General features: G+C 35.8%; 3 protein-coding genes across 3 annotated transcripts in view; 1 reads left to right on the forward strand and 2 right to left on the reverse strand.

Annotated features, from left to right (window-relative positions):
- Positions 1-799: 799 nt before the first annotated feature.
- Positions 800-3,932, reverse strand: LOC113497873 (mucolipin-3-like). The gene is made up of 2 exons (XM_026877637.1): positions 3,742-3,932; positions 800-3,662 (listed from the first exon to the last, which is right to left on the reverse strand). Exon 2 carries the CDS (start codon positions 3,649-3,651, stop codon positions 1,843-1,845), a length of 1,809 nt encoding a protein of 602 aa, XP_026733438.1. The 5' UTR covers positions 3,652-3,662; positions 3,742-3,932; the 3' UTR covers positions 800-1,842.
- Positions 3,933-4,482: 550 nt separating this feature from the next.
- On the forward strand, positions 4,483-12,383 carry LOC113497915 (ancient ubiquitous protein 1-like). The gene is made up of 8 exons (XM_026877722.1): positions 4,483-4,655; positions 5,713-5,879; positions 6,348-6,460; positions 6,902-6,975; positions 7,061-7,194; positions 7,590-7,786; positions 8,159-8,321; positions 8,950-12,383. The coding sequence occupies exons 1-8, from the start codon at positions 4,618-4,620 to the stop codon at positions 9,210-9,212; spliced, it is 1,149 nt and encodes a 382-aa protein (XP_026733523.1). The 5' UTR covers positions 4,483-4,617; the 3' UTR covers positions 9,213-12,383.
- A 252-nt stretch (positions 12,384-12,635) lies between these two features.
- LOC113497904 (pre-mRNA-splicing factor ATP-dependent RNA helicase PRP16) overlaps positions 12,636-25,912 on the reverse strand; it is a 110,370-nt gene continuing 97,093 nt past the window's right edge. The window contains exons 12-21 of the mRNA XM_026877710.1: positions 23,258-23,437; positions 16,997-17,080; positions 16,416-16,566; positions 15,968-16,065; positions 15,378-15,605; positions 14,870-15,041; positions 14,382-14,523; positions 13,746-13,906; positions 13,160-13,400; positions 12,636-12,870 (exon numbers count right to left, since the gene is read on the reverse strand). Of these exons, the coding sequence (XP_026733511.1) occupies positions 12,684-12,870; positions 13,160-13,400; positions 13,746-13,906; positions 14,382-14,523; positions 14,870-15,041; positions 15,378-15,605; positions 15,968-16,065; positions 16,416-16,566; positions 16,997-17,080; positions 23,258-23,437 (1,644 nt within the window). The 3' untranslated portion in view covers positions 12,636-12,683. The remainder of the gene's footprint in view (positions 12,871-13,159; positions 13,401-13,745; positions 13,907-14,381; positions 14,524-14,869; positions 15,042-15,377; positions 15,606-15,967; positions 16,066-16,415; positions 16,567-16,996; positions 17,081-23,257; positions 23,438-25,912) is intronic.

Below are 25,912 nucleotides of genomic sequence, written 5' to 3' on the forward strand. Positions count from 1 at the left end.
ACTAGTTTTCCAATCAGACTATCAATTCTTATGCGTAGTTACATAAGAGATTTCAACGTCTTCAAATCTTAAGAACACGAAGATTGTCTTCACAGATTTTTATTTACCCCCTGCGGGGATCGAACCCGCATTAGGTACGTGTTGAGAAGTCTTCTAAACAAGTAGGCTAGTCGTGGGTAAGTATGTATGTATATCTATATGAATAACGTAACCGCCGAAGTAACCAATATTCGTCATCATTCTACAATTTAGGACGTAGGAATCGCATTACATGCCAGCAAACATTTATAATTATAATTCAATAGCAATCAAGTTGCATCGTACCATGACACAAGCTAGTTAAAAGGATATTATTAATCGGCAAACACAAACAACTACATTGCGCGTTTCCTGTACACAAACTTAAGTCATGAACTAATTAGCCGGTATTGTATTGAGAAACAAGTGAAGTGTACCCCGTGCGATATGATACTCAGTTATCTGAGCTCGTATGACCTCGAATCGAATATCTCTTGCAAATAAGTCAATGCATCCCATTACAGTTCGGATTGCGGTGAAATACGATCAAAACAACGGTCTGTAATAAAAATAATGTATTTATCGTTACATTTATACACACAGTATTAAAATAAACAGATTCACGCTACGGTGATAAGTAAAGTACATATTTTTACCAAAAATAGTAAGTCGATATCTATTAAAGAACAGAACGTTAAATGTTTCAGGTTTTTCCATGGAGCGGGTAAATTACAGCTTGATAATAATGTAGTTACAAGAAAAACATTGAAATGAAGCCCTATTTTCATTAGATAAATTTAATTTAAATTGAAAGAAATATTCGATGAATATTTTCCTGGCATTGAATTTATAAACACTAAACGACCATTTATATTTACTGTAGTTCGCAAATAATCGAAGTGTCTAGTCGTGTTTAGGTTTTTTACTTTATATTTCGATATTTCGTATACCCCCTATTTCTATATAACCCCCGCAGGCTACAATATTTTTATGAGTTTGCCGATACTTCAAACTTTTATTCGTTCTTTACCAAATCAGAAAAATAATCTGTATTTCTGTAAATACAGATTATTTTTCCACAGTCTACTGGGGCCCTAGTTCTAGGTAATGGATAGAGCATACATTGCATTAGTCAGTTCTTCCCTTCTCCGCCTTTAACAGATATCAACCTTTACATTGCCGCATCTAAACTATTATGACTCCACTTTAACAATACAAAATAGGTACTTCCGTTATTATACGGGCAATGTGTGCCTATCAATACTAAATCCATGATTTACTCCAAATTTAATTAATTTTAAGTGCATTGATGGCAATTCTTTGGCGAGTTTGGTAACAAAAAAAAAATTGTTAATCTTAAATAAGTGTACATTAATATACAAAATTTATTAATTTCAAGTGCAGCTAGTGTTAAGTAAATGGTTGTTACAAAAAAAGATACAAAGTATTTGTAATACTAGACCGAATGTCTAAAATATGGATTTCATGTTTTACTGGTTATGGAGATACTTATATCCACTAAAATCATTTAAAAGTATTTCTCATAGTAGTAACACAAGCCTTTTGTAAAAAGAAGACTAGGTTTACCAATAATCTCTACCGTCCCAATTTGGGAGCGTAATCAACCACACCAACACGAATGGTTACAGGAAACATATCATACAACAGTGAACTCTATCAGTCTAGTCATAAAGCCTACGCTGCTGTAGCTTAGCTGCCTACCAATATTACGAAATAGATAAACTATAATAATTTATCTAACTCCTATGATAATGATCTTATTATGTACAACATGGAGTATTATCGCCGTAAAATGTTAGTAAACTACAGTTCTAGATTGGATGTGCCTCCACCGATTTTCGAATACGCACTTCTGTAGAAATTGCAACAGAAGAGCGAATTCATCATGGCGTTGAGTGATGACGAACTCTGTGTCCTATACAACCCTGAGGACACCTCCTCAATGTTCGCCTCACCGATAAACTGATGCAAATCACTCTTAGGAAATCCATCCTTATAATACTGCTTAATAGTATCATACGCATCCATAATAACAGATATGAACAAACTCAATACTACGTAAATGTACAAACTTATGAAAGAATATAAGTACACTCGGCTGAACCACCAAAGCATTGGCGATTTCTTAGACATTATCGAGAATGTAGCAAACATATCGTCTCCGTTTATCAAAGAAAACAGACATTCGGAGGTAGTCGCTAACGATCTAAACTTCATGTGATATGGGCCCAGTATAAGCCAGCCGCAGAACATGAAGCCGGCGTACAGCAACAAGGCGCAGATTGAGAATCGGAATATTTTCGGAGCTGCTTTCTTCAACGTCAAAATTACTACATTATAAGTTTTGAAGAAGCCAAGATATCTTAAAACTCCAAACCACACAAGTAAATTGCCGGTACCCAAGAATAGAGAACACACATTCCATTGGTCATTAGTAAACTGATTCCGTTCAATCTGCTCCTTGATTGCCGATCCCATTATGATCAGTAAGTCATTGACTATGATCATGATGTACCAGATGTTGAGGAACTCTAGGCGGCCATCTAAGCTCAGTTCTTTATTGTATGCTCTTCTGAAGAACTGAACGGTCAGCTCTTTGAGTAGCTGTGCTCGGTAGATGGCTCTACTGCACAAAACAAATGATGCTCCACATATAAGGATCACAAGTATGTTGAGAATGCTTCTAAGAATTTGATCTATTTTATTGTCAGTAATGTATTCAGTGTCTCCTTTACATGTCAGCTTGTAAGGTTCTGCTTCTAGTATAAGAGACATCTGCCCATCATGATCTTCGTTATCAAAAATGATTTCTATATCAAACCTGTAACAATCTGGTGGAGTGATAGGACCTGCGGCTCTAAAGTTAATAGTTTTCAAAGAAAACATCAGTTTAGCTCGGACCAATGATGCAAAGCTTATATTTAGACCAGCATTCTTAATAAATGAAGCTGACTGAAACTTTTCATCATTTGTTTTAGTGAAGTTTATGCAAGTTTCTACAATTTCCGAATTGAATTCATAACTCTCGTTGAATCCGTTAATGATGCCTTGTTTATAATTGTACTGGCAGAAGACTGGGGGAGTCAGCTTGTTACTCTCATCATTATAAGAGTATGGTCCTATAGAGTTATTTAACACATTAGAATACCCCTCATAGGCATAGTCTAGTGTATCATAGAACTCATTTATTTTATAAACAGCAAGAGGTCCGGCACCTGGAGGATATGCATTGATCTCTCTTGTGGAGTCCCAGCCAAGAAGAAACAGATGGGAAAAGGTGATCCTATTGTCCCAAGTGTAATTAACATGGTTATACCTGTTGTGGGCAAACAAACATAGCTGGAAAGTTACCAGAACAATCTTTATCACCTGAACAACGAATTTGTAAGGAAACTTCCGCTTGGCCTTCCATTTCTCGATCGGGTTCATGAAGAAAAACTGCAGCTTGCGTCGCATTTTCTCTTCCATTTGAGTAAGCTCGTTGAAGGCAGCACTTTGTTGGGGGGAAAAACCTTGATGATTGTCATGGTTCATTACGCTGCTTCCTGGCAACTTTCGCTCATCCTCCCCCTCGGAGCACGTCGTTTCCTCCGGCGACGTGATGCTCTCCATCGAAATTATTTCTATAATTATTTTCGTAGGTAAACAAAGGTCAGATGATTTACATTTACACAAATTTCATAGTCGTAATCAATGCTATACCTTCGTTGTTTGGTGTCCGTTTCGATTTTATTCACTATCACTGAGTACTAGAAAGTGCGTATTAGGTCTTAGGTTAGTTAATATCGTTTAAATAAAATAATCTACAATAAATATTCTTTGTTCTAAGACGCACGAGTGTTTGTTTTTCACCTCCACAAATGACAATTGATAATACTGCAACAACTTCACTCATCTGTTGTTACTTGTCAAAAAATGGACCATAGACACAATTATAATGCATTTTGTCATTTTTGTCCACCATTGACAATAAATAGTAAAAGAATTATAAATTGGCTCCAGAAATATTGAACTATTTTTTTCCTTGATATCTTTGAATAACTGATTCAATTTATAGTAATGCAGAAATGTTAAATGTTATTGAAACTTATTGACTTACAAACCTATATTTTTTTACATCGTTACTTTTTTATCATTCTGTTATTATAAAGCTAATAAGCACTTTGTTAATGTTAAAGATGTTCTATGAGACTTCTAATTACTTGTATTATTAGTCACGACCAAAATGTTGGCATGCTTATCCTTTATATCCGAAACTAATTTAAATTCCAGCGTTTGCAATGTCAGTCTAAAACACAATTATTTACTTTAAAAAACATGATTCAATTTACATCTTTTAATTAGTCTTTATTGTAGTAGCATGACTACATTTTATGATAAAATTAATTTCTTCATGAAAATTTTCAGATTTCTATGGTATCTCATTTCAAGCTGTCAAAAATTTCAGACTACAGTCTATGGTCAATGTCGTAGATACACATCACGATATTGGAGAAAAAGTTCGAAATTTTTAATTTTATGCAGTCAAAAATAGCACAGGAAGCAATACAGAAGTTTGTTTTTAGTACATAAACAAATATGGCATTAACAGTGGACAAATTGATAAACGAAGAAAGGTACAGTGTGCATTTAATTCTCGCATACCTACGTGTTTGCTAATTTTTTCAAGGGAAAGTTTGCTTTAAACATAAAAGTATTACATTTAGGTTCTGCAGAAATTTTATCGTAATCCCGATGGACATTGTAGTATAATTGTGACGTAACTGTGTGAAGTAGTGAGCATGTAATAATATTATTTGAACGTTACTGCAAATCTAATGTAAACTTATGCAGTGTTTACAATTAACTCGAATAATTTCTTTTGGTGTAAGAAATAGTAAGTTGTATCGTGATAAAGAATAATTAAAAAATAAATGTTTTTTCGTCCGTAATGTTTATTTAAAACAATTTAAAGCAGGAAGGGAATAGGGTACGAAATAATAGGTTGACCATGGCATACGATTTTATTTGAATAATATTCTAATGTATACCAAGGTTTGTTTATAAAATAATTATTTCTTGACCTTTATTCCTGCGTAACAATTGGATTTAATTTACGTCAATATACTACATACTAGACAACTATTTTTTTATGATCAATGTTTTTTATTGCTATCAGTCATATTTTACATACATCTCATTTTATGCTATTGAAAGTCATACAATGTGATATAAAGTCCATTTTGCTCAGTATATTCATTTTAGCATGCTTCAGTATTATTTTACCACCATTGTGTTTTTCCAAACATAATTTTGATAAATAAATTGGCTTTATCTTAAAAATTGTATTTTTTTGCATAAGTATTGTATGGTGATAAACCATGAGTAGGGTCACCAGAAACTAACACTGATACCTTACCTACCATTCTTATGTTTTATATTATTAAATCCATATTCATAATTTTAATACTCAAAATTGACTCCAAACAATGCCTTGCAAAAAATTGAGAACACTTTAGACAAGCCTTTACTTGTTTATGTCAAGTGTATGTTACACTTGTAAATAGTTAAGTATCACATAACTTCATAATATTAGTTATTTAACCAATTACCTGTCCCACGCATATTAGCAATGCTGAACACTGCTCTTTGTTTAACCATTATTTTATAATCATGATTGATATCTTTTTTCAGATTTAGCGGTGACAATGCCATCCAGTTCCTTCTATACCTGCCTTTTGGTGTATGCCTGTTGGTGTTCAGAATATTCTTGGCTTTGATACTATGGGTGGCATCAATAATACTGCCAAATAAGTCAGCAGTCAGGCAAATGTTATCAACGCTGGCCTGTTGGACATTTGGTTAGTACAAACAGGTTTTACTTGCTTCACAAATGATGTTGTAATGGTTTGCTTTGAGTTTAATTGGTGTAAAGTGTTTTAATTTTAATTGATGTCCTGTATTTTTTTGGTAATACAGCTTGGTTAAATATTTACCTAATAATTACTTTATAGGCTTGAAATTGGGTCACTTGTGTTGTATTAATTTGCCCACAACTCTGTCAAGTGTGTCAAAAGCAACCTTATGACCTTTCTTAAAGTAACATAATCATTATCTGCCTCATTGCTTGACAAAGGCTTCTTTAATTAATCCCAATTCAAGGTGATCTTCTGCCCATTTTTACCAAGTGACTTTAGCTTAATTTGCCTTCTTGATCTTGGGTTGCTGGTCTGTAGGATCCGATTCTTAAATAAAAATAAGTACTGTAGGTACAATGACAGGTTTTTGTCATTTTCGTGACTCTTATGAAATATTGTTTTATGTTCCAGGTGTGTATGTAAAAGTAAAGGGTACTCGCGACCCCCGTTGTAGTGTGATGGTGGCCAACTACGTGTCGTGTTTGGACTCCCTCGCCGCTTCCCATGTGCTTGGTACCATAAGCGTGAGTAAACATAACTTTTAGTAACATTTACGAAGTAATTATAACTCATGAAAGATTAAAACGACTATATAGGTATATTTATGTCGACATATTCGAATCGCACGAATATTACATGGATCAAAAAATACACCTTAGACTTAAGGTTGTCTTAGTTTAAGGTCTCACTGTTGTGAAAATGTGTCTGCAAAATGTAATTCTAATCAAAATAATAAAAGAAAATAATGAAAGTCATGATTTGGTATCTACGACGTTTTTGCATCAATTTCGTCGATAATTCATAACCTTAATACATGGTGTCTATTGATTTAAATTTCATGAGCTCACTAATTCAACGACGGCATTTCGAGAGTTCGAAACCAAATATGTACTATTAAGTAAGCCGTTAGTAAATTATAAAGTAGTTTACCATGTATAAAATGAATGTTTTTGTTGTGTTTATAGCTCAGAAAATGGAAAGTGCCACCGTTTTTTGCCTCAACTCTTGGCATAAGGAACGCAGCACAGTTTGTTAGAAAGTGAGTTATTACAACATCGAATATTTACCTTCCAACTACTCCCAGATTACTAGGTAACACTGAAATTTGTTAATTTTGTGTCCAGGCAACACTTTGCTGAGTGTCCCAGCAAGCCAGTGCTGTTACAGCCAGAGGGTGGGCCCACCAATGGTAGAGGACTCCTCAAGTTCACTGACTGGCCCTTCCCAGTCGGGAATAGGGTGCAACCTGTAGCTATAAGTGAGTATGAGAACTGTACAAGTTTAGCTAATGGTCACAGGCAATTCTACAAATTCAAATGTTGTAGTTTATAAATTTGATTTTCTTAGTGAGTGTATAAAACTATGTTACATTCAGCTGTAAATATTAACTTGTGTCACTAAAAACTTATATTTTTGTCAAAATTTGTGACAAAAGATGAAGAAACTGGATAGTGATACATCAATTCCATTAACAGAGATATATCCTGTTAGAAAGTAACTTTTTCGTATTTTTATTAATTCATAAGCCTGTATAACGCCATATAAGTTTCCTTGCAGTTCTAAAGCCTATGTTCACATATAACACTAACAATAAAAAATAAGTTATTCAAAAACAACCTTAACCATAATACTAATAGTTGACATGATTCCTAGGGGTAGACCGTATGTTCACGAACGTGTCAGTCCACCGGGCCGGGCCCAGCGGCCAGTTCCCGTGGTCGGACGCGCTGTGGTTCCTGGCGAGCCCCGTCACGGTGTTCACGCTGCGCCTGCTGCCGCCGCTGCGGGACACGGACGACGACGGGGACATGCCAGAACTCGCCAGGAACGCCATCGCTGATGCTTTACAGGTATCTAGGAGATTGTGTAGGTTATACTTCATGGTAGGAAAATGTTAATGCTTGTCTCGGAACTTGGCTGGATAAAGTGAGGGTTTGGGTATATTCGAATGCTACGGCATGATAATGGGACAATATAAGCTAAATATTAATCCATACTAATATTATAAATGCCAAAGTATCTGTGTCTGTTTGTCTGGCTTTTACACCAATTTATCAATTTATCTCAGTACTCCCAAAGTATCGGGAATCGCGCGAGGAGTCGCGGTCAACAGCTACCATATTACAATTATGATGCTGTTTGTATGATAAGTCTAAATTAAAGACAGAATGCTAGTGGCTTCTAGAGCAGCAAATCTGACACCTGATTATTTTATTTGCCAGGTTGAAAAGACAGACTTCAAATACGAAGAGTTGCGTATAGTCCGTCGCCGGCCGCGTCCGACGCGCGCGGCGGGGCCTGAGGGGAGCGAGGCCGCGCGCCTGGCGCAGCAGGTCAAGGAAGTGTTGCCCGCCGTGCCCATGAGGGACATACTCAGGGACCTGGGTAAGACTTAGCTTTGTAGCTTTAGAGATAAGCAGTCTTTGCACTCTCCTTAAGTTATTTTCAACCCAATTTTCAGATTGTTAAGTCGTAATTTTGTATGCAAAGTTTTTTTATTTATTTCATTAATTATTTATTGTACTCAAATACTTATTTTAATAAAATTACGTAATAAATAAGAATAAAAACGAGCTTAACCCAGTAATGGTTCGTTCTTTCAGCAGGTTTTCTTGAACAAAAAGATTGATGAGGATAGGATAATTATACTCTTTTGATTTACTACATTATGTATTTACTATACGGTACTGTTGTTTATGGCTTACATAAACATTGAATGTGATGTTTGTTTCATAAGTGTTGTAACAGTGAGACATTTATTTATTGTTCACCTTATGACACATTGTATTACAAATGCCTGTTTACTAATAAATATCCCACAGTCAGAATCGCGTGTTTGTATTGTGTAGTGTTAGTGAGTAAACATAATATAAGAGTTATACAAATGAATAGTCTTGTGATGGAAGACTCACCACCGCCTACCAAATTGAATATTCACATTGAAAGATTTATGTTTTACTATATAAGAATCTATAAGCTACTTAGTATTTAAACCTTTCCCTTTTCTCGCCAGCATCAACTCGCAGCGTGGACGTGACGATAACGAACTTCCTGGAGGGCGTGACCCCGTACACTCCGGAAGCCGCCCCGCGACCCTCGCCCTCCACGTCGTCCCCAGCCCCACGCTACGTGGTGCCCGTCCCCACCGGCAGCTTCCCCAAGAGCGCCAAGGAACGACAGCTCAGCTTCCAAGAACGAAAAGCTCAAATGATAGCCGAAGCAAGAAAGAGGTACATTGAGAAACACGGCCTCAATGTAGCCCTCAATAACTGTTGAACTTAAACACGGGTAATTTGGTTGTTTATGTTGCTATTTAACAAAGGTCGAACAATAGCAGGTCTATAGTTCGTCGGCCACCGGTGACCTACGGACTGAACATAAATTCTTTGTCGGTCATCGGTGACACACGAACTGAAGGTCTAACGTTCGTCGGTCACCAGCGACGACCTACGCGGCGCTCAAAGGCTTCACATATTTGGCTAATCTTTAACGTGTTTATCAAACTTTGTGCGGATAAAAGTGCTTTATATACATTTTGTGCTATAAGTGCTTAAAAAAATACTAAGCGTTAAAAAGTGCTTTAAAAATAATACGTTTAAGGTTAACCTTTCGATCGCTAATAAAGATCTCGAGCCGCGAATCTGACAACTTTACTAGTAATCGTAAAAATTTACTAAAATCCCGTCTAAGTAATAATGAATTAATTCATTGACTAATAATGTGTCAAATGGTTATCAACCTTAATGATACGTATAATATTTTGAAAATTAAAATTTTATTGACACCAATTTAAATATAAAATGATATATTTTTGTAGAAAGTTAAACGCACATAGTACATAAGGTTCAAGAGATTACATTTGTCTTAAAAAGGCTTTGTTATAGTTCTAGTCTCGGTTTAGTCATTGACTAACATACGTCCAATTACGTCTTTTCAGAATACCTGAATGAATAAACGCTTCAAATGTTCTTAATGTATTTTGAGAAGGCCTGTTATATTATGGATTTAAATGATTTAAAAAGATGATTGAACCATCCGTATTTAGATAAATATGTTGGTCCCTTTGCTATTTTAACTTAGCGAGCACTTGAAAATAAAAATCATATAGAATATGTAAATACGGCCAAAAAGTACTTGCTACAAAGCAGTCGTCGAAGAAATGATTAAAAAGATGATTAATAAGAAAAAGAAAGAATTTACTGTTGTAATTCTGAACTATTAAACTGTGATCTCCATAGCATAAACAACTGAATTACCCACAGACAAGGTCACGAATCAATGGGATTAGTAAGTTAGTTAGTGCCTAAATGTTCATTACATAGTTGAGTTAATTTTAACTGTACATCTACATTACATTTTATAAGTTTAATAAAATAAACAATAGATTTAAATATATATATAGTAAATATTACGCGGATTATTTGTAATGTAGATGTGTTCGAGTCCTTCCATTGTGACGGCGTACTTGTTAGTTGTATAGTTAAATAAACGATGGTCGCAATAATCATTATTTTGAATAAACACAATAATTGTTTCGATATAATTTTTATATTTTTTGTGATTAAACATTCAACGTTGGATTTTTTTCTTTTCTTTCTATGGCAACACTGTAACATCGTTCATTTTCCGCCTTGAATATGTTTTAGTTACTAACACAACGCAACAAATATCTTTTATATTTTGGGGGTAGTTTATAACATTTAAGACAGTCTTATTCCATTCATATTTTGACGCGTTTTGGTTACTTCTTTAAAACAGGTCGCCCTCTTAAACGCAATAAATATGTGACCTTAAAAACCAGTAATTTTTAATACTTAACAAAATGTGTTCACTATTTAGCAATACATATTACTTTGGGCGGGGCAATCATGGTGACTATAATATATATAATTCTCTCATATTGTGGAGCTGGCCAAATCATTAGACATTTCGATTAAGTATTTTCTTAAAACATTTTAACCCAGTGGCTTATACAGTGGTTAATAAATTCGTTGACGGTAAAATGTTCTGCACGCTAAGGTTCAAAAAGTAACTTGTACGAAAAATATACTTCTCTTAATGTCTAGATTTTAATAAACTTAGCAATAATATTAAAAATTTCAATTGTAATTTCTTTCGTAACATCATTTTAAGACAAATTATTAAATTTATATTTTAAAATCAACTATTTTGAAAGAATTGCTTAATCACTCAAGTTTTAGGAATTGAAAATTAGTGAAATTAATAATTAAATCAAAGATTCTTTAATCTATTTATTTATTATGTATAATAATTTTAAATAATGTATGTCTTTATAAAATCACGCCTGAATGTAAGTTCAAAATATACAGAACTGATTCGAATTGTGTTCTTGATGTTAGATAATAAAACAGTTTTAGAAATAAATGCTAGTTGGTTAAAAACGGTTTATAATCATTTTTATTGACAATAGTGGGACCTCTACAATGGTAGTAGGTACTATAGAGTGGCGCCCTGTACTCGCTCAATCTCGATCACGATCCGCGATCAAAATCCATGATTGATATTAAGATTGAGTGTGTACGGGGCGCCAATGATTACGCGAATTATAGCACTTATTGTATGTATTTTATTTTTCATATTTAAGGAGATGTTATTGGATTCCTAGTAATTATAACACTTACTTAATTTAATTCTTTCCTTGCCTTTGATTACTCTTAATTTAATTTATGAATACTTGATTGTTTGAAAAATCGAAGAATTTGAGCACATCACCAAAGGGCAGTCGGAAATAACATTTAGCGCCGCTGCAGTGCCTAGTACTCTGGCAACAAAAAGATAAGTTACCTATTTTTTTTCTACCAAACTGTTATAATATATTTTATAAATGCTTTGTAAAATTTTATCTTATCTCATCCTTTTTATCGTTTCTTAGTTAAAAGTGACTAGTTGTAGTTAATTTGCATAGAAATTTGGGTTCCTAAATGAACTGTCATTTACATCACCATTTGTTTTCTCCTTAAACTCTTTTGGCGCTCCGTACACGTTCAATCTCGATCGAAATCCGAAAACAAAATCAATGATTGCGATTTGGATCAATTGTGAATAAAGTCAATTATTGCGAGTGCGTGAGCAACCTGTAAATTGATCGTAGATCGCGATCAAGATTGATTGTGAAGCAAGCGCATGCGAAATAGACGACGGTATACTGACGGTCAATCTATTTCGGTTGATTATTCTTGTGATCGTAGATCGCAAATGAGATTGAGCTTGTACGAGGCGCCTTTACTTACTTTTTAAACAAATAGTTATCATGTAGCAAATTATATTTACATTTTGTGAAGTTAACGCATTGAGAATTGTTTATCTTAATTGTTCATAAGCTTAGTTTGTATAGACTGCCTCACGGCTCCCTTAGATATAGTTTTGAATATTAAGTTTGTGATTAAATGAAGACGATGATTATTGAATAAAGTTTTGTTTCAAAAATCGTTGTTTTTTGTTTGTGTATTTACCATGATCCAAATCATGCTATGTAGTATTTACATGCATAATTTATTTAGGTAGTCTTTCTTTGTATGGATAAAAACGTTAAGAAAATGTTATTCCGATACAAAATCTTCTAGTTGAATAGATGATCAAATTGTTTACTTATATCTCATTTTAATCGCGAAACTCAGCGAGGTAAAAACCGCACATACGATGATAAAATGATTGATGACAATGATTAAAACACAAACGCCTGATGAAAATTCTTTATTGATCAAAAAAAGGGATATAATAATAAGATCACAGGCCGAGCCTGTGCGGCGTCCGGCGCGGCGTGTTGAGACCGGGCGTCGCGATCTCCTGCTTTACAGGGACGTCTTCTTCTCGCTTCTTCCTTTCTTCTGCCATCTTCTGTTCAGCTTCTTTCATCTCCTCTTCCATCCGCTGAAGGTGGACTGCTGCTTCTTTGCGTTTGTCGCGGTTTGATCTGAAGAGAAAAGTTCGAGTTGTGGTAAACTATATTATATGTACATACAACCCTTGTGACTTAGATCTAAAATCATGGCGAAGGTGTAAAAAAATAGAACTGGTCTATCTATCTCAAATATTATAAAAGGAAAACACATTCTCAATAGTCTCCTTGTTTATGTATAGAGTACCAGAACATTTTACTAACACAGAACGTATCAACGTCATCTCATCTTTTGACGAGCTACCATCCATCTACTACTACAATCCCAGAAATATGCCCTTAAATATACCATATCAGTACTCACTTGCCAGTCTCCTTGACACTGAAGAACATGGGTCCCAGTTCAGCCAGCCACCTGCCGTCGACCGCGGTCACGCAGTGCATGTACTCCTTGGTGGTCATCATGAGCTCGTGGTACACGACGTAGTCGGGAGAGTTCCCGAGCCCGAACAGCGCGGACGTCGGGTGCAGGTGGCAGGGCATGCCTGTGCGGCAGTTCACGTACTCGCCGATACCCTTCAGGCGGGCGGCTTGCTGGAAGTACGCTGTGGGGGAAAAAATGAACTTATTTAGAAGAAATGTGTCAAGATATTTGTGGTGAGAAAATATTTTGATACAGATATGAGGGCGCACCGTCGCTCTTTAATGCTGGAATAGAACACAACCTTCAATACCCTAAAAAGTTATTGTGAAATATTTTGCCCTCATCATTTCATTAAGTACTGGGAAAAATTCAGACCTCCAGAATTTGTCAGATTGCAACCTAAAGCCATCAGACGAATAGTTCCATTCATAACCAGACATGCTTAGCATACTATTATGTCTTCAGCCAATAGGAACTCCAAACACAAACATTATTCTTAATATCCCATAACATTCAGCATACTAACCTGAACAGATACACTTCCTGACGGTGTCCCAGTCGGTCCCGCAGGACACGAGCGGCAGCCGCTGCTGCTGCAGGATGTCCTTCAGCTGCTGCCGAACCTCGCGCACTTTCCGCATCGCCTTACCGTGGACGAAGTGTTCAGTGCACCATTGACCCGAGTAGCTGAAAATAACGAAGAAATATTATTTGGAAGAACGAAGTAAAAATTCGTATAAATACGTCCGTTAAGGAAAGATTCACGATGATGATAAAGCGAAATATCATTAATTAATCGTGGTAATTGTAACTTCAGAAGAAAATCAAAGAAATGAAAAGAAAAAGTTTTGTTTATAATCGTTACTTTGATTTATTATGCTATTGTCTGGTGTCTGCATATGCCCCGGCTTTTTCAAGAATATTGTCCGAATTCTAATTTTATACCCTTCAACGGTCAAAGCACATCTGTTAAGCTCATATGGTTCTTGAGCCATGTTTTATTGAAAATAGTTACTACCCAATCGCCTGTCAAATTTGATGTAAAGCGATATAAATAGTTGTAAATTTTTTGGTTAATCAATCACACTAATGAGGACGAGTGTTTTTTAAAAGAATACGGTTCAGCTTTTCTAAAATTCAGCTTATAATATATGTCACTTACTTGTTAGCCTTCCACTGGTTATACAGATGCAGCAGTGTGAGGTGGTCAGACTCCGGAACTTGGAACTTCTCCTTCACAGAGTCCGCCTCTTCCTCCCGGCCTTGAGGTCGGTAGAACACTGATGGCACTGACAGCATGGATACTGGAAAATGCATTTGCAGTTGTTATTTGTTTATAACTTTCTTGTTTTTAGGAAATAGGCAAAATAGGAGAAAATTGTATTCCGCAAACGCGGTTGATAAATTGCATTCAGTTGGGTAGATTTTTTGGTCTGGCAATCAGAACAAAAACGAAATCGGGATAAAATTTTCTTAATTTTCATATCTTCCATATCAGACCTGACGACTTGTTTGCTACTATAAGAGTCAGACTATCTATGAATACGCTGTTACATCAACACTTTAGATAAAAGCACGAACATTCCGTCACTACTGACCGATAACATAGACCTGCTAAAGAAGAATCATATCATTACAATATCTACTGACCTATAATGAGCACTTCAGCGCTGCAGCCCATCTCTGCGGACACGATGAGCATGTGGCACTGCGGCGGGTCGAGCGGGAACTCCGCCATCTGCCGGCCCAGCGCCGTCAGCGCGCCGGTGCCATCAAGAGCGCCCAGGATCCATAGCTGGTACATCGAGTTCAGGATCGTGTCCTAAGATAAAACGGATACTTAGTGAAGGTTATCTGCACCGTTAACTGAGGTCGCCACACCAAATCCATTGAGCGTGACGTGATGAGGACTCGATCACTGCTTTGAAAATTGTGACTGTATTTGTGAAATCCCGCGGCACACGAATTTTCGAAGGGTTTTTCCAAGAAAGGAATCTTCCTCCTATTGACTCCAGATTTTGGCTCATAAATTGGAAGTTTGGCTTAAAAACCGAAAAACCGACCTTTTTCGCATCATAGCTGCGATTAAGAACCACAACCACAACAAACACATATTTGAAACCAGTTGTTTACGCAATAACAAAAAGTTCACACCAACCTGCGGAGGCGGGTCCATGAAGTGGAAAGCTAATAGATCCTCAACGCCAAGAGACTTCAACAGCAGCACGGTGTTAGCGAGGTTGGTGCGCTGTATCTCTGGCACTGTTGAGGACAGCAACTCGTGTTGGTATTGCCGCTGGGTGTAGAGGCAGAAGGCCTTGCCAGGGCCTGTGCGCCCAGCTCGGCCAGCTCGCTGCCTGGCGTTAGCCTGGCTTACTGGGTAGATCTGGAGAACAAATACAGGGGAAATTGAAAAAAGAAATAGTTTCGTAGATGGAATTTTCTGGTATGGTTTACTACCCGGTAGAAAAAAAACGAATAACTTCTAATCAATTTATATTGTTACAGAAAAATTTTTTCATTCAGCCCTACATAGGCGGAACAGGTAAAGTATATTAATTCACAATAACACCTTGTAAGTCTATATTCTTGCTAAAAAACGTGATAAGCAAGAAACGCTAATAGAAGAATTGCACCAATTCTTTTTTTTACATTTCCCTATTGCATTTCTTAACTCCAATCAGTGGGCTGTTAATTTATAAAAACAATAAGGCGTCATCAAAAGTGACAAGATTGTGTGATGATTACCTGCAGAGCGTCCATACCGATCCTAGGATTGTACACCTTCAGTTTGCAGTAGCCGCTGTCAATCACGTACATGATGCCGTCCACAGTCAGTGAGGTTTCTGAAAAGGGTTGTTCCTCCTTTAATATACGGCACAGGTTTATGTCAGAATTCCTTTGTTCCAGGGTTATTCAAGGATTATTAAAAGTATTAAAAACTTCACAAACGGACATCTTTTGGCCATGACTCTGAATACTGGATGTTATAGAATCAGTATTGGAATTCGTGTTTGAGATCATCACCATCCTAGCCTGTCTCAACCACGTTGGGGTCGGCTTCCAGTCTTACCGGATGCAGCTAAATACCAGTATTTTAGAAGGAGCGACTGCCTTTCTGACCTCCTCAACCCACACAATACTGCTAGTAGTAAGACTCCAATATCCATTATTATGACAAATAAGTACACGTAACCTGCAATATTAGTAGCGACAATGCATTTCCTCTGGCCGGGTGGCGCGCGCTGGAAGATCTTGGCTTGCAGGTCGGCGGGCAGCTGAGAGTATATCGGAAGAACTGTCAGCGGTGGAGCGCTGTCCAGGTCAGCTAGACGTTCTGTTAGCACCTGTAGGCATAAGTTGTTATTGAAAATTAATATTTGCAGTGAGTGTAGTAATGTATAGGATAACATACAGTTTATAATGTAAGAAAAGTAAATACGCAGATAAACATCCTTATCCCTCCTCCTCCTTATCGCTAAAGTACGTTTTCGGGACGCCATAAGGGCAGGTTTTCAGTTTTTGTAAGTAGATGCGACTACTAAAAAAGTCTAGACTATAGAAAAATCAGGAGATACCTGATGTGGAGGCTAGTGTTGGTCTCTCTCTGTAGGTAAATGAAGCCCATCTCCATGTGCCTTCTACGTACTAATTCCTACGAACTTTCAGCATTATAAAAGTAAAAAAAAGTGTCGAGTATTTCAAAATAAAAGTGCAACTTAGACCTCGGACCTTGATCTACATCCACAGTTTAAAAAGTTATGTGCTTCTTCTTACCTCGCAAGTAACCTCAATGTCCTCTTGACCCGGCATGAAGATCAGGATGTCTCCCTCATCAGGCTGCAGGTGAATCTGCAGAGCCTGTAAATGTAATACAATAATACAATAAGAATTATTACACAGTATTTTGACATTACATAGAGCTGAATCCAGCATCAGAATGGGTGGCCACTGGAGCTCCGGATAACAACTTTGAAATTGTCTATTCAGGGTACCCCACCCTGATTTTAAATATTTCCAAAGCATAAAGCCAATCTATAACGCATAACCATGAGTTCTATAATTAAAACTCGTTGTTGAAAAGGCAAGGCGGTTGGTTGGTTACATGATTTCATGTTCATGACTCCAATTTAAAGGTTCTTGCTAAGCTTTTTACTATTTTCCAAAAGAAACATAATGGATAGACATTTGACATTTCATGGCAGATGAACTCTTCCATGCATATGAATCATACAATATTGATCACAATCAATCAGAATTGCTGTCAGATCCATCAGCAGATTGCATTCAGTGCAAATGAGCCCCAATTGTGATAAACGCAGTCGCTTTCTAATCAACAGTGGAATGTAAAACGGTTTGCTAATGGGTACGTTTTCGGTTCATGAACTTTGGCCTTTTGGTTTGTCTGTCATATATTTTGATGAATGTAAGACCAATTTTCTAATAGGTTTGGTTAATGTATGGTGTGGCGATCGGTGAGTTATAAAGTTTATTTCTTTGGGAACTTGCCTGTATAGGTATCGTGTGTATATATAGGTACTTGTAGGGATTCCCTGTATTTTTATGCAATTTTTAAAGCCGTGTGTTTATTTAATAATGTACCTCTAACAATTCCTTCAATTACATGAGAACAAAATTTAACAAAGAAATTGATGTTTTACATAAAAAAGGACAGGGGTCAAGAAAGGGCCATTTCTTCTTCTAAAATTGACCACTAAGACTTAATAAATATATTTGTCTCTAAATCGTCGAAGGTAAGGAGGTTTAATAGAAAAACCTATGCGTTACTATAATGTTGGCGCCACCACAGGCAGGTAACGAGCCGATAATTACCAATTATTACGTAACCACGAAGGTTAATTAACTGCGCGTGGCACGATTCTATTAGCTGTTATCCCGTTATGCCTACTTGCAGTATAAGGAGGTAAACATTGGACTGTTTGTACATTACAGGGTCCTGGACACCATTTCTTAAAGTAGCAGTTGCAGTTGTGAATGAGAGACGCCTCTATATACCGTTTAGGTCGCTAGTGGTAGCAGGCCTTAGAGGTCGTACATTAGAGGTCGAAGCAGAAGAAATAAATAGGTTCTGTCTCAACAATATTTGAATAAAATACGAAACCTACTGAAATAAAACTAGCAATGTTGCATATTAGAAGCTTGAATTTCGAACTAGTATAGTTTACATTTCCACGTCACTTAAATTACAATAAATTTGTTTATTTAAATTTTCGGCGGGTATTTTTTTTTAACCTGTAATTACAAATTTGCAAACAAGTGGAGGAAGATCCTGCTTAGTACCTCTAAAAGTACAATACAATACCACGTACAACAGAGAGTTCATTGCACGAAACGTATACCGTACAAATTTAATTAGTCGAGCAATCGATACCGCCGCACCTCGCCTGAAAACATTGTCAGCTGATCGGCGCCATCTTGAAACGTGATTCTGTACTAATGGGGATATTGACTGGGTTTTAAAAATATTATCCTATCTATTTAGTTACTTAGTGTTATTTTTAATGTTTTTATTTTGTTTACCGGAAAATAATTGTTTAGTACGGCAGTTATTTTTAATATATTTTTATTTTGTGTAATGTAAAAATAATTGTGGTAATATTTTTATAGAAGGACGTTAAAGATACAATTGTTGTAATTAAAGATTATTGTCATCAATGTAGTCGTATGTTCACTTCGGCAACCGATTCAGGATAATTGCTTTACAGTTGGATGCAGTTACATTAAGTGTCGTATGTTTTCTCAATAGGATTATTTGGAAGAAACTGATGAGCAATGAACATCAAGCTTCCTACGGTGAAAATATAATACCCCAAACAAAAAAAAAAAACTATTATGTTAGTCCTAAATCATGAGTCGTGTACACGAAGCTGCTTTCAAAGTAAATACTTTAAAATTTCCTAGATCAAGGCATAAAGAGCGAGTCGGGACCGGTTTTCGGTTCTGGGTTCCGTAGAAATGTCAAAAAAATATTTTCCCTAATTTTAAACTTTCCATGGCCATTCTGGTATTTTTTAATTACAATTAATATTCATCATCTCTATTATTTTAACTGCCTGTCCTTATTTCGTTTTATTTAAGGTGAGCACAACACGTTTTTCTATTCAATATCTACTGTTGTACTGTACTAGGCTATTAGCAAAAAAGAGATATGAAACCACGCATATCCACATAAATCCAGTCAAAACTGCTCAAACTTAAGCCTAGCTGTATAACTATATAAATTGGCTTATCCACTATTTGTTTTTAAGATGGTAGTAAAACTTTAATTACTGACTCTAATCCTGTCATAATATCCTTAAGTAAAGGCTGTCTTAAACCCACTTTATCTAAATACATTAACAGATATGAGGGTCGTATGGTAAGGACAGCCAGTGACCTTAACGGCCGCGTCCTTCGAAAGGTCATATGGGCAGTTATCAAGCAACACGCATGCGTAGAAAATGCATTGAACAAGCGAGGAATGTACTGGGATCGTTGCACTTGGCGTGACGTTGTCACTGAGTTTATACACGAAATAATAAATAAAAGTGATGGAAAATTTTGTAGATTACTGAGTAGAAATAAATGTGGTTCTTTTTGTCAGTTTGAGAGATAACATGCAAGCTAAAATTGTATTAAGAATTTTTGTCCTTTATGAGCAATTAAATGCATAGTTTAAGTTAAGTGTTATGGTCCAATATAGATACAGGCTTATGAAAATAACTGTAATGCATATTTGTTAGTAACAGTGTTTTTTAAACGACTTTGTTAAGGTATTTAATTCTTATGTCGAGGGAGATTTCACAAACACTTAAGTCGTATACATAAAGACACCTACAGTCAGGACAAGCATGACGAGCTGTGCTCGAGCACCGAGGATCGAACCCGCGAAACGTCACGCCGTGGTTTTGGCGTGATGACCTACAGGCGAAGGAAGAAATTTTGATAGAGGTATATCCAGGAATGTATTAAAGTAGCGAATGCGCTAATATCAAACCGCAGGAGATAGGATGCGCAAAATTTCTGTAGAGCTGATTGTCAAATTTTGGTACTAAAAGAGACAGATAAAGATGCTTAAGCACTCATGATTTCTATTCAAACCCATAAACTTGAACTTCAGCCCATAACGAACGCCTTTATATATTTTTAAGAGCAAGTGAAGCATGCCTAAATCTAAGACGGTCAAACCACCAGTAAACTAAAACCAAACGCGTAAGACTAAACTAAACGTATACAAACGAGATCATACATCTCGTCCGTTTACCAGCAGACACGGCTAATACCAACATATTACTATTAATTGCAAAAGCGAGTTTATCCGTGCATTCTTGCACCGAGCGGGAATCGAAGTAACGCGGTCGGGGCCCGTAGTTCGTTGACACCAGATGTTAGGGTTACCAACATATTTGGTAGTGGTTTTAGGAAAAAAATATGTTTTATCTACATTCTGAACATGTTGTCTGGATATGCATTTCAGGATTATTTTAGGAGGCTATCCTCTTATACCATTACATTTGTAACTATGGCAATGCTTCTCGACGCCATAGAACTGAGTCAGTTTTATAAAAACTAAAATCAAAGACAATGGGTGTTTCGGTAAATTGACAGTTCAAGTAAAGGTAGTTAAGAATGACCGAAATAAATAATCCTGATCAGGTCACACAGAATAATTGCTCGTCAATATTAATAACTGCTCAAAAATTAAGAGGTTCTCAATCTCAATTTCTTTTGTTTGTTAAGTATCTGAGAACTTCAGACGGGATGAACCTATTTTGTTGTTTTTTATCATTTAGCGTTAAATAATATTTTTGTTTTTCAGCGAAAAAGTAAAGAACTTTAGTAACAAGTAAGATAAATATCAGAACTCATGGTAACACTATAGTGCGCGGGCAGTCTTGTAGTGAGCGGCATTCTAACAATTCGCAACGCTCGTGATATCTAGCCGGTGAACTATTTGCATTAGATACGTTTTTATTTTGTCTAACAAATTGTTTTAACAAAATTTAAGGTAACAATTTTATGAGAACTCTTCGAGGGCACGAAACAGACATGGAAAATAGAACGGGAAACAAATATTTTCTATTTCCCAAACTGCAAACAAACAAAAAAGGTTTCTTATAACTAAATTAGCTCTTATAAAAGGATTAGCGCCACCTTCGTATTGGAAATATTATATTTTATTACTTTACTTACCAAGAATTATTGTTATTTTACATATTGCATTGTCTTTCTTCCATACATTATCAACAAACTTATTTATAACTTAAGTACATGTTGATAAGTATTTCGAATTTTATTTAGAACTTTGGTCTGAGAGCAAAAGGGAAAACTTACTAAGAGGTGTCACCCAACATTAATTGCACTAAAAACATCATTAACACATAACGAGCAATAACTCCAGTTTCTATTTCCTTACAATTACGAACAATTGTTTGCCAATAATGGAGTTCGATTATCATTTTTTGTTCAGTTTCATTTGAGGAAGCAGGCATTACTTAAGTCTATGAATAATGCTAATTATTTAAACGATGTATAATTGTGTTGTTGTGTGAACCGGTTGCATTCGGAACGGCAACGTTTGAGTTGGTTTTGTCTAACTTTTTAGTAATTGGAAGAGACAATTCGACGGATGAGCACATCACTAGCAACTATGAGAATTAGCAATGATATATTACAGTCGTGAAAAATGTGTGTCAATTAAGCAATTAATAAGAATCATACCACGATTTTTTAACGTCACTATTAACACAATATTTATATTTAGTAGTTTCGTAATAAATTTAATATTAAAATTAAAATATTGCCTGAGGAGCTGTAACTGATATTCATGGGTTTTTAAATCTATTATATTATTACTCAAATTTCTTTTTTGATATTCATTACTATAAAAAAATTTAGAATATAGGTTGCGTTCACGAAACTTTTCCAGACAGTTATAACTCAATAAGTTCATTGAATAGATTGGCGGTCAAATAATATGTAGATTAGAAGTCTGTCATTGGTATAAAAATAATGGCCTAACAACAGCCCTATTGTTCTCCAGCTATAGCAACCGAGAGTATCAATAACTCACTCAATTCATTTCGAGATAAGGTCAAAAAATGCGACACCAATTTAGGTTTTAGCGATTTGAATCATGAAGCGTTGGGTTTTCAGCTGTAGATGATTTGTTCTTTTAAATATTCATTTTACTAAGATATAGTCTGTATTTTAAATTCACATATGCACTTTTTGGGAACTATGTATAAATAACCAACCCATTTAGAACAGAGTCGCGACCGACCCCGTGACACTGGCTAAAGCAGAAGAAGGGGCCCGGGGTGGTTTTATTCGGTGGAAATTCGACTTATCTCCACCCCGTGCCCTCTACGTGGGTTGAAGTCATTAGAGTTTCAACCCGTAGATAAAAAAAGAGCAAATTTAGAACTATTTCACAAATTTAACATTTCGATTCTAACAAACACTTAACCACGTCCAAATAAGTCCGGGGTCATGCGACGTGTGAAGGTATATATGTATGTTAGGCAACATATCACCGAGGTGTGGTCACTGGCCACTAACGATAATGAAACCATTACATTTGCCATTAGATAAATACACTCGAAGTGCAAACAATGTCCACAGGTCAGGCTGTAAATTTGTATTAGAGGGAACTTTATGCGTGAACGATTAACGAGATAACGGTGGCATTATAACATTGTGAAAGGTCGGTAAACAGACCTTTCAAAAGGAATAGTTATTAATTAATTTCCATGTATAGTTAGCCTATTATTGTCCCACTAAAGGCTCATTAAGCATATGGAAGAATATGCTATTTATTTTTAATTTAATTTATTTTTAAATTTAACCGATTCTGACAGGGGTTGCCTCATGGATATAGATGGATCTTGCTTGAAAATACTTGAATATTATATGGTCGTTTCATAACTATTTAGCTCATAGTTAAAAAAATATGTGTCTCAATTCTCCTTTCTTGGAAGGAAAGGCAAGCATCACGATATACTTTACACAGTACATTGAATAGTTAACACAACTTACCTGTTTAACAGCGCCATCTACGTAGTCCTCACAGACATTTTTCGCGAAGAAAGTCTCGACGGGGAAGGTCCGTCCTGGTATAGTGAACGTGGGCACGTTGCCGAAGAACGTAGAGAACTTCGTGGAGTCCATGGTGGCTGACGTCACGATCAGCTTCAAATCGGAGCGACGGGCCACCACCTGATGAAGGAAATAAGAGCTATAAGTAAGGTGTAAACTATAAGCAAGTGCCTTTGGGAAAATAGTCATACGATCGGGGAGAATGAAATAGTAATAGGGAGTATCGCATCATAACTAATTTCCAGAACCAAGGGTACATAATCATTGGTACCGTTTGAAAATAATTATTAAAAAATGATTGATTAAAAAGTTCTTAACCAGTTCTTCCACTTTACAGTAAGTTTGTATCGATGCGGAAATAAAATGATCCACTTATATTACTCGTAGCACCATCACCCTTCCACATCGGCAAAAGTCCTCAACTTGAAGCTAAGTAAGCTTAACCTAAAGTAATTACATAATTTGTTGTAAACAGAAATCTTTTACATATTTCGCAACAAACAAAGAGATAAGAGCAACGGCCATGACAGTAAGTGTCAATTACCCTTGCAAGTATTAATTACTGATCGACAGGTTACGTCCAAAATATTTCCTTTATATCGTCCAAATAACTCAATCAAACATAATTACATTGTCCGTTACAAAATACATGATAATTTTCTGTAATTATAGGAATTTCTGAAAGTAAGCTAAGCTGAAGTAGACGATTAAATATCGACGTTTGATAATTTCATGGTCTGGTGAATGCGCGCGCGCACTTGCGCAACACAATACAACATGGCAAAAAAACTGTAAAATATTTCAGTGAGTTATTTGTGGAGATATTGTTATACCTAATGTTTAAAAAATGTGGTATAATAAGGTAATTGCTTTGTGAATGTTGTTAGATCACGCTACAAGGCTTGTTTCTTGGAAATGTTTAAATAGTTACATTTTTTAGCTAAAGCAGATAAAAAGGTCTGGTTTTAAATAATTGGTTAGTCACTTCGAATCCTTGGTCAAGTTTTCCTCAAGTTTTGGAGGATAATGATTTAAATAATGTTGATTAAACTGCATTTCTTTTTTTGATTTCAAATTAATATGTTGCTATTTTGCAGGGAAGATAATACATTTACAGCTCATAGGTAAGAATTTGTGTCTACACTTAACCTATGAATTAGGAAATTTCTTAACCGAAAGCACATAAGTCTAAATGAAGTTCGTAAAGTCACACTTTGAATTTCAAATCTGTCTGTATTCATACCTTAAAATACAACGAACTAACCAGACTACATCCTATCTACTTCAGTCATCTTCCCTACAATAGCAACGCACTCAATTAAGGTCAACTTAGGTAGACCAGTTCGTGAACTCCACATATGACCTTAGCTGTCCTTTGCAGAGGTCACAATGAAAAAAGCCAATTACTTAGTTATTAAGTGTAAGGTTTCGTGACAATTTGATAGCATGTCGCCTTCATAATATCGAAATTGAAACCGATTGGTTAGAAGGCTCTTTTTTAATATTAATAAAGCTCGTAAGACGCAGACGTAAGATTGTTTGACTTAAAATGTAATTTGAATTAAATGAAAATTGATGTTTGATCAAATAATGTGATCGTCTGGGAGCCTTTAGTAAAATTTATATGAAACTAATACTATATTTCATTTATTTCGGTACTTAAAATTAGCAATCTTTGTGTATATTTTTATATGAGAACATATGGAATAAATAAACGCAGCAGTATATTTGATTTCGAAACTTTATTGTTGTTTCATGCTGTATTTTATTTTACACTGAGTAGATTGTTTATCATCCTTTTTAAGAACCTAAGGTACCTATTTATAACTGCATCTCAAAACGTCTGCATCATTTAGAAATACAGAGGCAAGTGACTCCCACACTACCAATTCACATCTACCAGAACAGTTTCTTAGCCGTAAAATTCGAATTTTACAGATAGCTGTTACAAATTCCATCTCAATTTGGCTGGACTATAAAGATAGCCTGTTCCCTCGGGAATGCAACTTGTGTGACGTCAGCAGTCAGAAGCAAGTTGGTCTATGAGAGGAGGGGATCTAAATATAGATACCAGTCGCCGGCTAGACTAGACGGTGCGGTTATGAAGAAGTTGCGAGCTCTATCTTAATGAGTTTTCACTTCATTTGTTTTTGATGTTATTTGAAATGATACAACTATAACAGTTGCGGTGTGTTCTCCAGTATTGATCAGCGCTTGAAGATTCTTTATGTAATTTGTATAAAATGGGTAAAAACGAATCCTTTTTACTGGGCTCTTCTGTCTGTTCGTCCGCTTGTCAGTGGTATGCATTTCAAAAACTACATAACAGCTAGACACATTTGATAATAATGTATTTCTGTTGCCTGTTGTTGGGATGTATTTGTTTTCCATCTTTGGTGTCTTTTAATGTAGCGAGACATTACAAACTTATCAAACGCATATAAATATAAGAAATTTTATCTCTTATTTTCATAGGAAACAAGATTAAAATTTTAGTTTATAACTTGCCATACTAATGTATATCATGGGTAGATAGATAGTTTACTAAAATCGAAGTTTCAGTTTAGTTACAACTAATCTAAACTTGCAAAGTTA

The sequence above is a fragment of the Trichoplusia ni genome, chromosome 1 (assembly GCF_003590095.1).
Source record: "Trichoplusia ni isolate ovarian cell line Hi5 chromosome 1, tn1, whole genome shotgun sequence".
NCBI classification, from domain to species: Eukaryota; Metazoa; Arthropoda; class Insecta; order Lepidoptera; family Noctuidae; genus Trichoplusia; species Trichoplusia ni.